Source organism: Eschrichtius robustus, chromosome 17 (genome assembly GCF_028021215.1).
Source record: "Eschrichtius robustus isolate mEscRob2 chromosome 17, mEscRob2.pri, whole genome shotgun sequence".
Classification (NCBI taxonomy): Eukaryota; Metazoa; Chordata; class Mammalia; order Artiodactyla; family Eschrichtiidae; genus Eschrichtius; species Eschrichtius robustus.
In genome coordinates this window covers 67,801,676-67,816,918 of record NC_090840.1, presented here as the reverse complement: position 1 = coordinate 67,816,918, position 15,243 = coordinate 67,801,676, and the positions used below count along the sequence as shown (strand labels likewise).

Sequence of the window (15,243 nt, the reverse complement as noted above, 5' to 3'; positions counted from 1 at the left end):
GGAAGCAACCTAAGTGTCCATCGGCAGATGAATGGATAAAGAAGATGTAGCACATATATACAGTGGAATATTTCTCAGCCATAAAAAGAAATGAAATTGAGTTATTTTTAGCGAGGTGGATGGACCTAGAGTCTGTCATACAGAGTGAAGTAAGTCAGAAAGAGAAAAATAAATACCGTATGCTAACACATATATATGGAATCTAAAAAAAGAAAAATGGTTCTGAAGAACCTAGGCGCAGGACAGGGATAAAGACGCAGACGTAGAGAATGGACTTGAGGACACAGGGAAGGGGAAGGGTAAGCTGGGACAAAGTGAGAGAGTGGCATGGACATACTACCAAATGTAATATAGATAGCTAGTGGGAAGCAGCCACATAGCACAGGGAGATCAGCTTGGTGCTTTGTGACCACCTAGAAGGGTGGGATAGGGAGGGTGGGAGGGAGGGAGACGCAAGAGGGAGGAGATATGGGGATATATGTATATGTATAACGGATTCACTTTGTTATAAAGCAGAAACTAACACACCACTGTAAAGCAATTATACTCCAATAAAGATGTTAAAAAAAAAAGCACATGGTAGATGCTTCATAAATGTTAGGTGAATACTACTTCTTTTCTTCTTAAATTGCTGTTTAAGTCTGTGGTTCTCAACCATTTATTTAGCAGCAAAATACCAAAAGATGCTAGAAATGCCAATATGCTGATCAAATCAAGATGCCAACATGTGGGTAAAAGCGAAATGAAGAGCTTGGTGCTCTCCCACTCCTCTTCCCTTTCCTTCTCTCCTTCTACATGACCCCTAAGGAAATAACCGTAGCAGCTCATGTGGCTCCTAATACTCTGATCTGGACGGTATTTAGCAAACTGTGCAGGCTTGGTGTGAGCATGGGTGGAGGCCCTCATAGCATGGGCCTGGGGAGGAGGGGGAGATGCCAATACTGTCGAAGGAGGAGCTAATACCCATCTGCTCAGCTGAGCAGAGTCAGGACTTCGGGTTTTGCAGCTACAGAATTTTAATAACTTTTATACTTAATTAAAAAATCCATACTTAGGTGCCCAGGTAGAGAATTCAGCCCTTGATACCATTCTGCACCTAATCACACATAACGGCTTAGTAATTGTGGTAGATTGAAGATCAGCACAGGTTTTTTGACCTTCCTCCCATTGAGAGGTGGAAGGTATGATGCTCTCTTTGAATTGGGTTCTATGACCACCTTGACCAACAGACGACAGCAGAAATGACATTGTACTAGTTCCAAGCGTAGCCCTTAACTGTCCTGACAGTTTCCACTTTCCACCTCTTGGAACTCTTGCTCTTATCGTCCTGAGTCATCATGTAAAAACCATGACTATCCTGCTGGAAAGACCACATGGAAACATGCTAAAATGACATGAAGGGGCCCAGCTTCTGGGCATCTCCACCAAGATGCCGAGCATGTGGGTAAAGTTGTTTTGGACCCTCCAGACCAACCCAGCCACCAGGTAACTGTGGTCAATACTACGTGAAACAGGAGGATTTTCCAGCAAGGCTTGCCTAATTTCCTGACCCACAAAATCAAGCAATACAATAAAATGGTTGCTGTTTTAAGCCACCAGGTTCTGGGGTCGTCTTCATGCAAGTACAATCACAACAGTAATGAAGACAACTTAGACTCTGTGGTGCTCTGACCAGGTGTTTTCATGCATGCTTCTCACTTGATCATCATGGCCAAGACATCTACAACCCACATTCTGTGCTGCCTTCTCTGTACCACACAGCACTGTGGGAGCTTGGTATGCAGAGATGACAGTACAGGCGAGGTCCTGGCCACTCATGATGCTGCTCTCCAGGGATGGGAGACAGACAGTGAACAAATACATGAGCAAACAAGAAAATATCAGAGAGCAAATAGGGCCATGACATGACCAAAACCAAAAAACAAAACAAAAACAAAAACAACCCAGAATGATATCAGAAAGGGTGGGAGCTACTTTGCATGGGTAGTCAGAAAAGCCTGAGCAGGTGACATTGAGCTGAGACCAAAATGACAAGAAAAAGCCAGAAAAGCAAACATCTGGGAAAGGATATTTCCTATGGAAGGAATGGCTGGTGCATAGGTTCTAAGGCAGAAACAAGCTTAAAAAGTCCAGTGAAGAGGAGGAAAGGAGGCATGGCTGAGGGAACTGTCAGGAGAGGGGATCAAAGAGCAGGGTCCAGGTCACCTAGGAGGGTGACGCCCTTGTAGGGCCGTGGGAAGGACATTAGATTTTATCCCGCATACAATGGGAAGCTGTTGGGTGGCTTGAAATGGAAGTGTGACATGAGATCATTTATATATATATTTTTAACACCTTTATTGGAGTATAATTGCTTTACAGTGGTGTGTTAGTTTCTGCTTTATAACAAAGTGAATCAGTTATACATATACATATGTTCCCATATCTCTTCCCTCTTGCATCTCCCTCCCTCCCACCCTTCCTATCCCACCCCTCTAGGTGATCACAAAGCACAGAGCTGACCTCCCTGTGCTATGCGGCTGCTTCCCACTAGCTATCTATTATACGTTTGGTAGTGTATATATGTCCATGCCACGCTCTCGCTTTGTCACATCTTACCCTTCCCCCTCCCCATATCCTCAAGTCCATTCTCTAGTAGGTCTGTGTCTTTATTCCCGTCTTGCCACTAGGTTCTTCATGACCTTTTTTTTTTTTCCTTAGATTCCATATATATGTGTTAACATACTGTATTTGTTTTTCTCTTTCTGACTTACTTCACTCTGTATGACAGGACATTAGATTTTATCCCGAGTACAATGGGAAGCTGTTGGGTGGCTTGGAATGGAGGTGTGACATGAGATCATTTATATTTTAAAAAGCTTCTCAGGCTGCTGTGAGGAGAATAAAGGATCCAAGAATGGAAGCAGGAAGACTCATTCGAGTGGGAGAGTGTGGCTTGGATTGGGGTGGAGCAGTTAGACGAAGAGAAAGTGGACAGGCACGTAGAATGTATCTTAGAGACTCAGCAGGACTTGGGATGAATTCGATGCTGGAGGAGTAAGATGTAGTTGTTTTTTAAGTCTTAGGTTTTAGAGACAAGAAAACGGAAGCCCTGAGCAGTGAAACAACTTGCTCAAAGTCACGCAGCTTGAATGTGTGAAGACAGAATTCAAACGGATTTTCTCTCTCCAAACCATTTTTGCTCTTTTCACCCCGCTGCACTGCGGCTACCCGGGCGGGTTGCATTACACAGGACAAGCATTTTCACCTAATTAGTCAGCTAGTGACCACAGGGGGAAAGCTTCACTCACAGGTTTTTCCAGGGGCAGAGACACTGACCCCTTCTCCATCATCGTAAATGGGAGTCACTGTGACTTTGTATTCAGTATCGGAAAGCAGATTCTTCAGAAGGAGATTGTTCTGGCTTCCAGGCACCATAACCTGAAGAGAAAAGCAAAGGACGTGGTCTTAGTAAGACTTTCATTCCTGCTGCTCTACTAACGCGGTGGGACTGTAGGCACGTTGAAATAATTAGAAGCAAGGAGATGCGCTTGGAGGGTGATGATAAGAAAGAAGGGCATCCATGCAAAAGCATTTCTCTCTGAAATTCCCCTCGGAACACCCCTTAGTTTCTAATCACTAATACGGAAGGCTTAAATTTGAAGCTCTTAAGCCCTAAGGGGTAGTCTTCTCTCAACATCTTTTCAGTATTTGTAAAGCAGCCAGAAGAGAGAATAATCTTCCTTTTGGAAAGCAGGTGTTTATGGCTTAGGAGTGTTCATTCTATAATCTAGCCTGCATATCACATTTGATTCTACTTAAAATCATTTTGAAAATTCAGCCTTCCATTCTTTCCCTTTCAGAGATCATCTAATCCCAGTATTTTAGAAAGGGTTGGATGCTAGCCAAGAACAACATTACCACACATGAAATCCAAGATTTCCGAGTTGAAAGATATTTACCGATGACACTAAAAAATGTCGCAGCTTTTTTATTTCTGAAAGGAGATGTCTTCCTCAATCTGAAATCACCATTCCTCTGACTCTAAAGGCTGCAAAAAATAAAATGCAGCAATGGGGTGGACACCACTCAAGCATCAGTGTAATGTTCCATGTGGCTCAGCAGTGCAAATCCTGGCATCTCTAAAAGAATATGTGGACCAGAAAAGCCACATGTTCTCAATACTAAAACCACAAAACTTTCTGCCTAGGTTTCAGCAGTTAGATGCTGGCACATCTCTGGGCCATTTAAAAGACTTAATCATGGCTGGAAAAAATGTTAGGTTGTAAGAACTGACCCAAATGCATTTAAGGGAGTCACAAGACTGGGACAGCTGTAGATGCTTTTGGATTCAAGAGCTGGGTAAAATGCCAGCAGGCAAAGGGCATGCTGTCTACTTCTGGATGAGGGAAGGAACCTATAAATCATGGAATAAGCCCTCGAAAGCCTCGAGTTGAACTCAGAAGCAGCTGTTGCTAAGATATTGCTAAGCTCTAAAAGCAGGGTTTTTTTTTTTAATATGAAAAAGGAAGTCTGAATTAAGTGATTTATATTAGATTAATATGATTTTGCTCCTCATGTGAAACGACACTGAAATACACAGGATGGTACTGATGTAGTCCTGGGAGGGAGATTTTATAAAAGGAGCTCTGTTTTATTCTAAAATGAGTTAGATAACCCTGGCATTAAGAACTTGTAAAGAAAGAACTGTGGTTGCCCTGTCTTGTCTTAGCCTATCCATGCAGCTTCCTTTAGGGCATTTCTTTTCAATATAACCCTCTGGAGCCCAGAGCCTGGGCATTTGTTCCAAGCTGTCTGCCTAGCAAACCACCCACGATGATGTTCCTTAAATAAGGTCATCCCTCAAACTGAGAAGCACACGGCCTTGGAACCAATCAAATTTAGCCTGTAGGGTACCGAAAAGCAATGGGACCATTCTGGAGGGCTCATTTTTAGCTTGCCAGGTAGTAGTTGCTGTGGTTTATAATAATAGCCCTCTGCCAAGTACTACTCTAAGTATTCTAATGTAGTAATTCAGTTACTCTTCACCACAACCTTTTGAGATAAGAAGTATGATTACACTCATTTTACAGATGGGGAAACTGAGACCCACATAGCTATTGGGTTAAAAAAAAAAAAAAGCCATATTGAAATCCTGAATATCTGGCCTGAGCCTTTTTTAAATCACTGCCCTCTACTCCACCTGACTGCTCTCCGCAAACCTCTTTATCCTGATGATACTCATTCCCAAGAATAAAATGTAAACCTCCTCTTGGGCATGCAAAGTTCCTTCTACTTGACCTCTGCTTGTTTGCACAAAGCAAGGTAAAGATAGGTGCCCACTCAGAAGATCTAAATATACACTTCTCCAAAAAAAGACATACAGATGGCCAAATAGCACATAAAAAGATGCTCAACATCACTAATTATCAGAGAACTGCAAATCAAAACTACAATAAGGTATCACCTCACACCTGTCAGAATGGCCATCATCAAGAAGTCTACAAATAATAAGTGCTGGAGAGGGTGAGGAGAAAAGGGAACCCTCCCAAAGTGTTATTGGGAATGTAAATTGGTTCAACCACTATGGAGAACAGTATGGAGGTTTCTTAAAAAACTAAAAATAAAGCTACCATATGATCCAGCAATCCCACTCCTTGGCATATATCCAGATAAAACCATAATTCAAAAAGATACACGCACTCCAATGTTCATTGCAGCACTATTTACAATAGCAAGGACATGGAAGCAACCTAAATGTCCATCGACAGAAGAATGGATAAAGAGGATGTGGTACGTATATATAATGGAATATTACTCAGCCATAAAAAAGAATGAAATAATGCCATTTGCAGCAACATGGATGGACCTAGAGATTATCATACTAAGTGAAGTTAAGTCAGACAGAGAAAGACAAATATTATATGACATAACTCACATGTGGAATCTAACTTTTAAAAATGATATAAATGAACCTATTTACAAAATAGAAAGACTCACAGATTTCGAAAACAAACTTACGGTTACCAAAGGGGAAACATGGCAGGGGGGAAGGGATAAATTAGGAGCTTGAGGTTAACATACACACACTACTATATATAAAATAGATAACCAACAAGGGAAAAGAATCTAAAAAAGAATGAATATATATATATGTATAACTGAATCACTTTGCTGTACACCTGAAACTAACACAACAGTGTAAATCAACTATACTCAAATAAAATTAAAAAAAAAAAAAAGATGGGTGTCCACTAAAAACAGATGCTACAGGTCATAGCAGATGGTGGTTTTGTTGAGAAAACAATTCTATAAAAGATGCTCATGGGTAAATGACGTGCAAATCTAACCAGTGAACTTCATGTTTTTAATTTTTTCAGAAATGCTACTTCATGTCTGGCTCCATTATTGCCCAGAGCTCTTCAGAGCAGCCTGGATCCCATCCAGCAAGCTGTTTCCACAGTAGAAAGAGGATTCCCCACATCTCAGTTTGTTCCTGTCTTAGCAAGTTCTGTTTCTACACAGTGATTTTCATGCCTTCTATGGTGAAAGACTAGGTAGGGTTAGTGCTGTTATGTTTTAATCCCAGTCCCTGACGACCAATATTTTTATAAAATACAATAAAACAAAATCGCCAGAAAATACGGTCATATTCTTGGATGTTCCAGCAATGTCAGATTGCTGTAAACGTTTCTAAGCTTAATCTTAATACCTGAACTTATCTTGTCAGAGACTGAGCCACATTCTGAGTTTCCCTACTCTAGAACATTTCTTGCAACGCAGAATTCAGGACATGGTTTTAGATTTTTACATGTAGGTTCTAGAAAAGCCTGGAATTCTGATCGGCCTTTCACAAATAAAGATATGTGAGACCTCCCTCCCCTGACAACAAAATTCAGGGCAACGTCATTACTACGTCTCCATATTTCTGATCAGAGTTGAAAGTCAATCTTTATGAAATATTTGACAGGGGGTTTTACTTTCTAAGAGTTCAAAAGCTTTTTATTGGGAATATTTGGTAGATTTGATTATGCTTAGAAAATACAGAAATAACTTCACTTAACCTCAATTGGAAAAGTAAATTTAATTCCCCTTGCTTTATATATATTAAAGCCTGACTTTGGTTTACAATATACCTATACTATTCTCCAACTTCAATACTCTAGCTTATCATTTCCTCAGGTAAATTTAATCAGCTTTTATAGTTAAGGAAAATTTGGAACGATGGTAAGAGGCATTTCTCTTATCCAGACACATTTCCTTTCTCACTTTTGTAATATGTTTTAGCCATCTGTCTTTCCCTGCCTGCATCATTATTTTAAGATATTCATTTGGTTGAACCTGTCTACAAAACAGAAACAAGAGTCACGGACATTGAGAACAGACTGGTGGTTGCCAAGGGGAAGGGGTTGGGGGAGGAGTCAAGTGGGGGATTGGGGTTAGCAGATGAAGTTATTATATACATAATGGATAAACAACAAGGTCCTACTGTATAGCACTGTGATGATAAACCATAATGGATAAGAATATTTAAAAAAAGAATGTATATATAGTATATATATATGTATAACTGAATCACTTTGCTGTACAGCAGAAATTAACACATTGTAAATCAATTATACTTCAATAAAAAAACAAAAAAAAAGAAAATATTTAAGATATGCATTTGCTGTGTGGGAGTGAATATAGATCTTCATGTTCCTGACCTATGTTGGTTCTATAATCTAAATCTAGATGCATGCACTTTCTGTCTCCAGTAATAATAATACATTACATTTACATAGTAGTAACATTTCATAAAACACTGAGATATAAATTCTCAATTATTCCTCAGTTGAGTCCCTGAAAATATGCCTGTAAATTAAGAGTGCACAAGTCCAATTTCATTGGAATTCACTATAGGGGTTTGAGAGTTAAAGAATTCTAAAGTACTTTCTCTGTGTAGCAAAAATATTTCTGCACGGTAAATAATCACCATCAAAGTTATCAATATTTTTCATTTTTATTAAGGGTTTGTTTAACTGGGGCACATGTGTGTTGAAGACTTTTGATCGTTTTTCCTTCATCTAGGTGTCCAAGTTTGTTTCAAAATAAACAGTGTGAAATGAAAGAAACTAGCAAAGGGAAAATTATCTAGAGATAATCCAAAGTAAATATTATTATTATTTTACCTTGCATAGCTTATAAGTGCGTGCACAAGATTAAACTGTGACTCATTCCAAATTAGCGGGAATAATTTAGCAAGAAGCTTAATGTGTTTCTTGGTAAGAGTAGAAACAAAAACCAAAACAAAACTCTCACTCTGGGAAGTTTTTATGGGTTTCATTTTAGGGACTAAGTTAAAATATGAGGGCAATAACAGGGAAAATAAAACATCCAAATTATATCTTTAGTTACCACGGCTAAGCACAATTTTAATTTTTTTGAATTTTCCAATCATGGATTATTTGAAATCTATGATCCGAGTGAATTTATAATTCAACCTATTTTGTTCAAGTGTCCATTAATTTTCCAAAAGTACTTCCAGACCAATTTCATGGACCTTCTGGTTATTCACAGTGGACGTGGTTATTTCCCATTGTGTTATCATTGTGTTCTATGATGATTCATCCATCAGCTTGAAATTAAGTACTTTCCTGAGAGACTCTTGAGCTCAAACCATTGTTTATGTATTGATGTCATACAGATACAAATAATTTGCCACCAAAGGCTTTATAAGTAAGGAAAAGGAAGAAAGGATAATAATGCTATTCTTGAGCAATAATGTATTTGGAGATTTCTTTCCTAGAGTGTCATAAATATAATGCAGCAGAGGGAAAGAAATGCAACTAATGAAGCTAAATAAAGCATATTTCATAACTAAAAGGAAAAATTTCTCTTGGATACAAACCGGAGTTATTGGGTCTGATGGGAAGTGTGCCTAGGAAACAATTTTCAGGTTCTAGAGTAAAAGGAATGGTATGGTGTAAATAAAGAAAACATGGGAAGGCCATGATTAAGAGTGTACCCAACTTTTCCAAAAACACTAATTCAAAAAGATACATGCACCACAATGTTGAGAGCAGCACTACCTACAATTGCCAAGATATGGAAACAACCTAAGCGTCCATCAACAAATGAATGGATAAATAAAATGTGGTACATATACACAATGGAATATTACTCAGCCATAAAAACAGAATGAAATCTTGCCATTTGTGACAACTTGGATGGACTTGGAGGGCATTATGCTAAGTGAAATAAGTCAGACAGAGAAAGACAAATACTGTATGATATCACTTATATGTGGAATCTAAAAAATACAACAAACTAGTGAATAAAACAAAAAAGAAGCAGACTCACAGATATAGAGAACAAACTGGTAGTTACCAGTGGGGAGAGGTGGGGAGGTGGGGAGTTAGAGGCACAAACTATTGGGTGTAAGATAGGCTCAAGGATATATTATACAAAATGGGGAATATAGCCAATATTTTGTAATAGCTGTAAATGGAAACTAACCTTTAAAAACTGTATAAAGTTTTTTTAATTTTAAAAAATAAAAACTTTATTTCTTAATAAAAAAGAGTCTACCCAGGTTTTCAATAGAGAAAAACAAATATAGATGAAACAACTTAAAGAAAACTCAACACATAAAAATCTAAATCCCACAGGGAGACACTCGTGATTAAGAATACATTAGAAATGACTATAAATCTGCTCAAAGAGAGTCAATGTCAGTGAAAAATACAACTATTTGTTAATGGGCGGCATTTCATTAGGAACACTTCAACTGCATAAAGAAGACCCTTGAGTTACGCTTCATTTAAAAACTTTTAATCAGATTCCCAAGGGCAAAAAAGTTATATATGTGTATATATATATATACAGAATTTTATATATTGGACTTCCCTGGTGCTGCAGTGGTTAAGAATCCGCCTGCCAATGCAGGGGAAACGGGTGCAATCCCTGGTCCGGGAAGACCCCACATGCCACGGAGCAACTAAGCCCAAATGCCACAACTACTGAGCCTGCGCTCTAGAGCCCACGAGCCACAACTACTAAGCCCGCATGCCTAGAGCCCGTGCTCCACAACAAAAGAAGCCACCGCAATGAGAAGCCCTGCGCACTGCAATGAAGAGTAGCCCCTGCTCACCACAACTAGAGAAAGCCCACGCGCAGCAACGAAGATGCAACACAACCAAAATAAATAAATAAATAAAAGAACTTTATATATTAAAAATTTACATATCAAAAGTATACACACACACACACACACATATACCCACACACACAGACAAGTGTATAATGGACTACTTATGACCCAATTTTTGTGCTCTAACAAGTTGTCAAGGCAACAGAAGCAAAGCGGTAAAGAAGGTTGAGATGCTTTATCAATTTAAAGCAGGTTGTATGTGGAGCACGTTTCAGAGACAGAAAGTCATCAGGAAACCAGTTGTTAAGTTTGGATCAAGCAAAAACATTAGTTTCCAGAGAAGTGAAGAAATGAGCAGTAAAGCTTGCATTAATCTCGGGAAATAGTCTCATTAGCCTGGTTAGTCAGGAAGCTTGTGGAGTTGCTAGTCAGCTGTATTTATACAGACCGTTCCTACCACTTCTTCGGCAGGGTCCCCTTGAGCAGTCAGGTAGGTCACCCTGAACTGCTGCACACTGCTGTCTGAAATGTCCCATTCTACCCGCAGGCTAGAAGTGGTTTCATCATCTACAACCAGGTTTCTGACTCCTGTGCGGAAAACTGAAATAAACACAACCAAGTATTTAAGGAACTTTTCATCCATCATATTTCAAAATGAGCTACAGAGATGATTTGTGGACATGACAACAAGTATCATTTAATGTATCTCTACCATGTAGACCCAGGGGAAGCGAGAACAACTCGGCTGTAGTTAATAGAGAGCCATGATACCTACAGGTAGCAAACAAAAATGGGCTTAAGAGATGCTTTCAAGGTGAGATCATGGATCCCTCAAACCACCAGCTCTGTATATACACTAGGAAGGGGAACTGGGGAGCAGCCCTTGGACTAGGAAACCAGAAGGGGAACCCAAAGAGGGGCACGACTGTGAGAACGTCACATTAGGGCTGAGCTGGAAGTGGGCATGAGGGACCAAATGTGGTCAACCTCGGCGTGCAATCCAGCGTCCAACACACATCCCATCACCTGCTCCCCCATTTCTGTTTTAACAGTTGTCACTCAAAGCACAAATCTCCCACCAGGGCTGCCTCTACCCACTCAGGCCACATGGATTTCATCCTTTCTCTGAGATCTGTCCACACTCCTTCACTCGTTTTCTCTGACACGTTCCTTTTCATCTCCCAAAGTGACTGCTCTCTCATTTGTCCCATTTTTTCTTCTCCCTCTTGTGCCAACTTGCTTTCATTCTGTCCATCTCCATGGACTCTTTCTTCTCTTCATTCATTTATTCATTCATTCAGCAAACGTTCATTGAGCTTTTCCTGTATGTCAGACTGGTTAGGCCTTTAAGACATACAATGATTTACAGTCGACAAAAATAGTGAAAGTGTCACAGAGGAGACAGGAGAGTGACATTTATCTGGCAAAACTTTACCTACTGGGCTGTAGGTACAGAATGCAACATCTCACCTTCAGGGTTAGGAGTTCTAGATGGTAGGAGGATATGGGGAAAGCATGAAACATATGGTTGAGGCCAGGAAGGGAAGCAGAACCCAGTCAGGAAGCATCTTGTATGTTATGATAAAGAGATGTGGGGTCACAAAGAAGGGCTCAGTAAAGGTTAACTGAAGAATGAATGAATCAGTGAACGCATGAATAAATGAATGGTATTGGAGATTCACTGAAAGGTTTTAGGTCAAGAAATAAATATCATCAAACTTGTTTTATCTAGTTGACTGTGACAACTAGTTGGGAGGTATATTATAATGGAGGGGAGAGTTAAGCTGAGAGAGAAAATAGCTGATGTAGGAAGACCAATACACCAGCCACGGCTCAGTTACCCACAGAAATGCATGGAAACTATGATATGAATAATTCTCAACAGAGCGCAGTAGGAGAAGGCACTGAGATCAAGAGTAGGGCAGAGACTCCTGGGGCTGGATACTAACGTCCTCTAAAAGATTAGATGGGAATTCAAAACAAAGATGGGAAAAATAGAGAGTACCACAGTGATATTGATTAGTAGACTAGAAGACCAATTAGCATTTAGGGATAAGAAGAGGTTGAGAGCTCCGAGGGGAGTGAAATCTGAACTGGTATGCCCTGTTCCTAATCAATCATATAAATCAAATAAAACTGGGATAATATAACTTCTGTTTAAATCAAACTTTTCTTAGGGGTAAACAGGCTTCTATTTGTCCTTACCTGATGTCACAGGCCTGGTAGGTGCTTCGGTCGTAGGCGGTTCTGTCCAAACACTGTCAACTAAAAACATATTCCTCACTTTAAAATTCTGTAATGATGATGACTGTATACATTAGTGTATAGCATTTTGTAGTTTTCAAGGAAAAGTTCACCTATATCATGTCACTTGTTTCTCACAACAACCTTGACCATGGTTGCAAGAGAGAAGTGAGTTGTAAGGCAGACATTGTATCTATTCCACAGATAAGGAAACAAACCCAAAGAAGTTAGTTTCTAATCACAGATACCAGCCTTCATATAAACATTTGAATTACATCTATAAAATTGTGAAACCTCCCAGTTACTTTGAAATGGGGCATAACCATGGTGATGAAAGGAAATTAAACAGTGCTGTAGATCAAGTTGTAAAGGGGCTGCCAAACAGGACCAGCAAGGAAGACAATAGGAAGTGCATCTGCTATTTCTCGTATCCACCCTGGGCAACCAGTGGATGGAGCTGCTGTGCGGTGCTCCGCCTAGATGCCCTCCTCATCAGCATACTCATCCAGCAGCTTCTGGAGTACAGGTTGCCAATGGCTCAGAGCTCTGGGAATTGCTTTGCCTGGAGTTGCAGACTCTGTCAGGGGACGGCCTGCCTCCAATCACTGGGGATGCAGGGATAGAAAGGCCCAGCCCCTTTGACTCAACTTGGGATCACTCAGAAGGGTCATACCAGGTCCAGAATTTCTAATAGAATTAGCTGAGGGCTCCGTTTTAGCTTCTCCCTAGGTCCTATTTCCTTACAGATGTATCTCCCAACTACACTCTTCAATAAACCTTCTGGATGCAATTTTCTACTTCAGAATCTGGTTCCAGGGAACCCAATCAAAGACAATTTAATATGTGGTTAATACCTCATATTTAAAAAATGAAGGGATAAATGAATCAGCAAGTGAATTTTGTGGTTTCTTGGAACCAAGATCAACTTGGGAAATTCCAGAAACTCTTGGACATTTTTGCCCTACATTTATTTGTTTGCTCATTTATAACTTATTTCATCCATCCATCCATCCATCTATCCATCCATCCATCCATTTATCCATCCATCCATCCATCCATCCATTCCTCCATTCAACAAATATTCATTGCACAGTTAAAATATGCCAAGAACTGTGCTAAGTGTTGCGGACATAATGGTGAACAAGACCGATATGGTCCCTGACTTTAGGTGATGATAGAATAGGAGTCTAATAAGATGCTCTGCATATTGCTTTCATTAAAGGTAAAGATGTATGAAGAGTTCTAGGGACAAAGCCTCTGTAGCCAGGAATAAGGCTGATGTGCAGGGAACCTGGTGGCGTGAAGAGTGTGTCAGAATAAATGGTCGGAGCTTGTGAAGTCCATCTTGGCCTGACCAAGACTTACGTGTGGTCCCAACGGCAGTCACCACCTCAGTCTCACTTCCACCATCCAGTACAGCCAAGAGGGAAACTTCATATTCAGTGCCAGGTTCCAGGCCTTCAATAACATATGAGTCTTGGTCTTCTTTTAGGACAACCTGAAAAGTATTTGGTGCTTAGTAACTGGGTTTACTTGAATAACATAGGAAAAAGTTAAGAAAAAATAATAAAAAGGAAAGATGTTATCCCAAGTGTAAGCAAGAAGTGACTAAGCATAAACAACTCCAGGGCCGTTGAATTCAATTTTAAAGTCAAACCAGAGACTTTTTTCTTTTCAAATCTCTCAGCAAATAAACGATTAATATTGCAAAAGGGGCCTTTTTTGAAGTTTTTAAAAATTTCATTTATGACTATCAAAGAATCTGGAAATATATAACATATATAACTAAAGCCCTAGCAAAAATGCATTTTAATTTTACAAAAGTCATATGATTTGACATCTATAAAACTCCAGGTCATGGAAAATATTAATTACTTCTGGGATTCTCAATCTGTCTTAAAACAAAGACCAACTCAAATGCAGCAGTGGGCATTCACTTCCAGATAAAATGCCCTGGATTAATTTTCAGCCGCAGACAACTCACTTCTTCAGTCTTCCCACCGTAGACTGGAATCCACATCAACTTGTGTTGCCCTTCATCAACCGAGAGGGGATGCCAGGTCACTCTAAAACTATCTGTTGTCACCTCATCAATTTCCAAGTATTGCTGGGCTGGAACTTCCTCTGTAAGCCAAGGAGGGAGATTTTGTTAGGGAACTGAGGAGGTAAGAAAACCATAACTCAAGCAGCTCCCCAGGGTCACAGGTAGAGAAGACTCTCTGGCGAATCTCTTGTTTTTGGAAAGCATATGGAAGCAGGGAAAGCAACGCCAATTAGTCCAGTGTGGGCTTATGTTTCTGTTTCCAGCATTTACCCGCAGTATAAGTTAGGAAGACCAGGGACACAGCAGATTTTTACAGTTTTCCAGTAATTTCCAGAACTCTTAGATTCTCTATTTGGCTCTTTTCATTAACTATAGAAAATAAGAGTGCCATATTCATTATTTTACAAAGATACTATTTTCCAAGTATTTTGAAGACGTTAACAAAATGATGCCCTAGAGGCCTGAGAAATGTCACTTTTAGCTTTATTCACTTTCGTGCCTAAACCACTCTCTAGTGATAAGTTAAATCCTAGAGAAGAACGTTCATCCTTTTAATCTTGTACATGTGGCTGCCATCAGAAGTGAAGTATAATTTATCAGACATCCATTATTTCACTGCTTACACACTTCTGGGATGTATGACAGAGACCATAACATCTAATTACACCCAAAATGAACTGTCAGTCATTGATTTTTATTATATGAAATCAGAGATTTTAAAACTCTTTCACAGGATACCGTAAGAATTCCAACTACAGTTAGCCCTTGTGAGATTTTGCAAAATTACTGAACTTTTTTCTGTGAATATTATTTCTCAGTCCAGCTTATTTCTCATCTCTCTCCA

General features: G+C 39.7%; 1 protein-coding gene across 5 annotated transcripts in view; it reads right to left on the bottom strand.

Moving 5' to 3' along the window:
- COL14A1 (collagen type XIV alpha 1 chain) overlaps window positions 1–15,243 on the bottom strand; it is a 242,711-nt gene that overhangs the window by 129,638 nt on the left and 97,830 nt on the right. For 4 of the 5 annotated variants that reach the window (XM_068525322.1, XM_068525320.1, XM_068525324.1 and 1 more), the window contains exons 16-20: window positions 14,340–14,479; window positions 13,721–13,853; window positions 12,317–12,376; window positions 10,560–10,711; window positions 3,291–3,420 (exon numbers count right to left, since the gene is read on the bottom strand). In XM_068525322.1, coding sequence (XP_068381423.1) covers window positions 3,291–3,420; window positions 10,560–10,711; window positions 12,317–12,376; window positions 13,721–13,853; window positions 14,340–14,479 — 615 coding nt within the window. The remainder of the gene's footprint in view (window positions 1–3,290; window positions 3,421–10,559; window positions 10,712–12,316; window positions 12,377–13,720; window positions 13,854–14,339; window positions 14,480–15,243) is intronic. The other variant, XM_068525323.1, reaches the window with a different exon arrangement.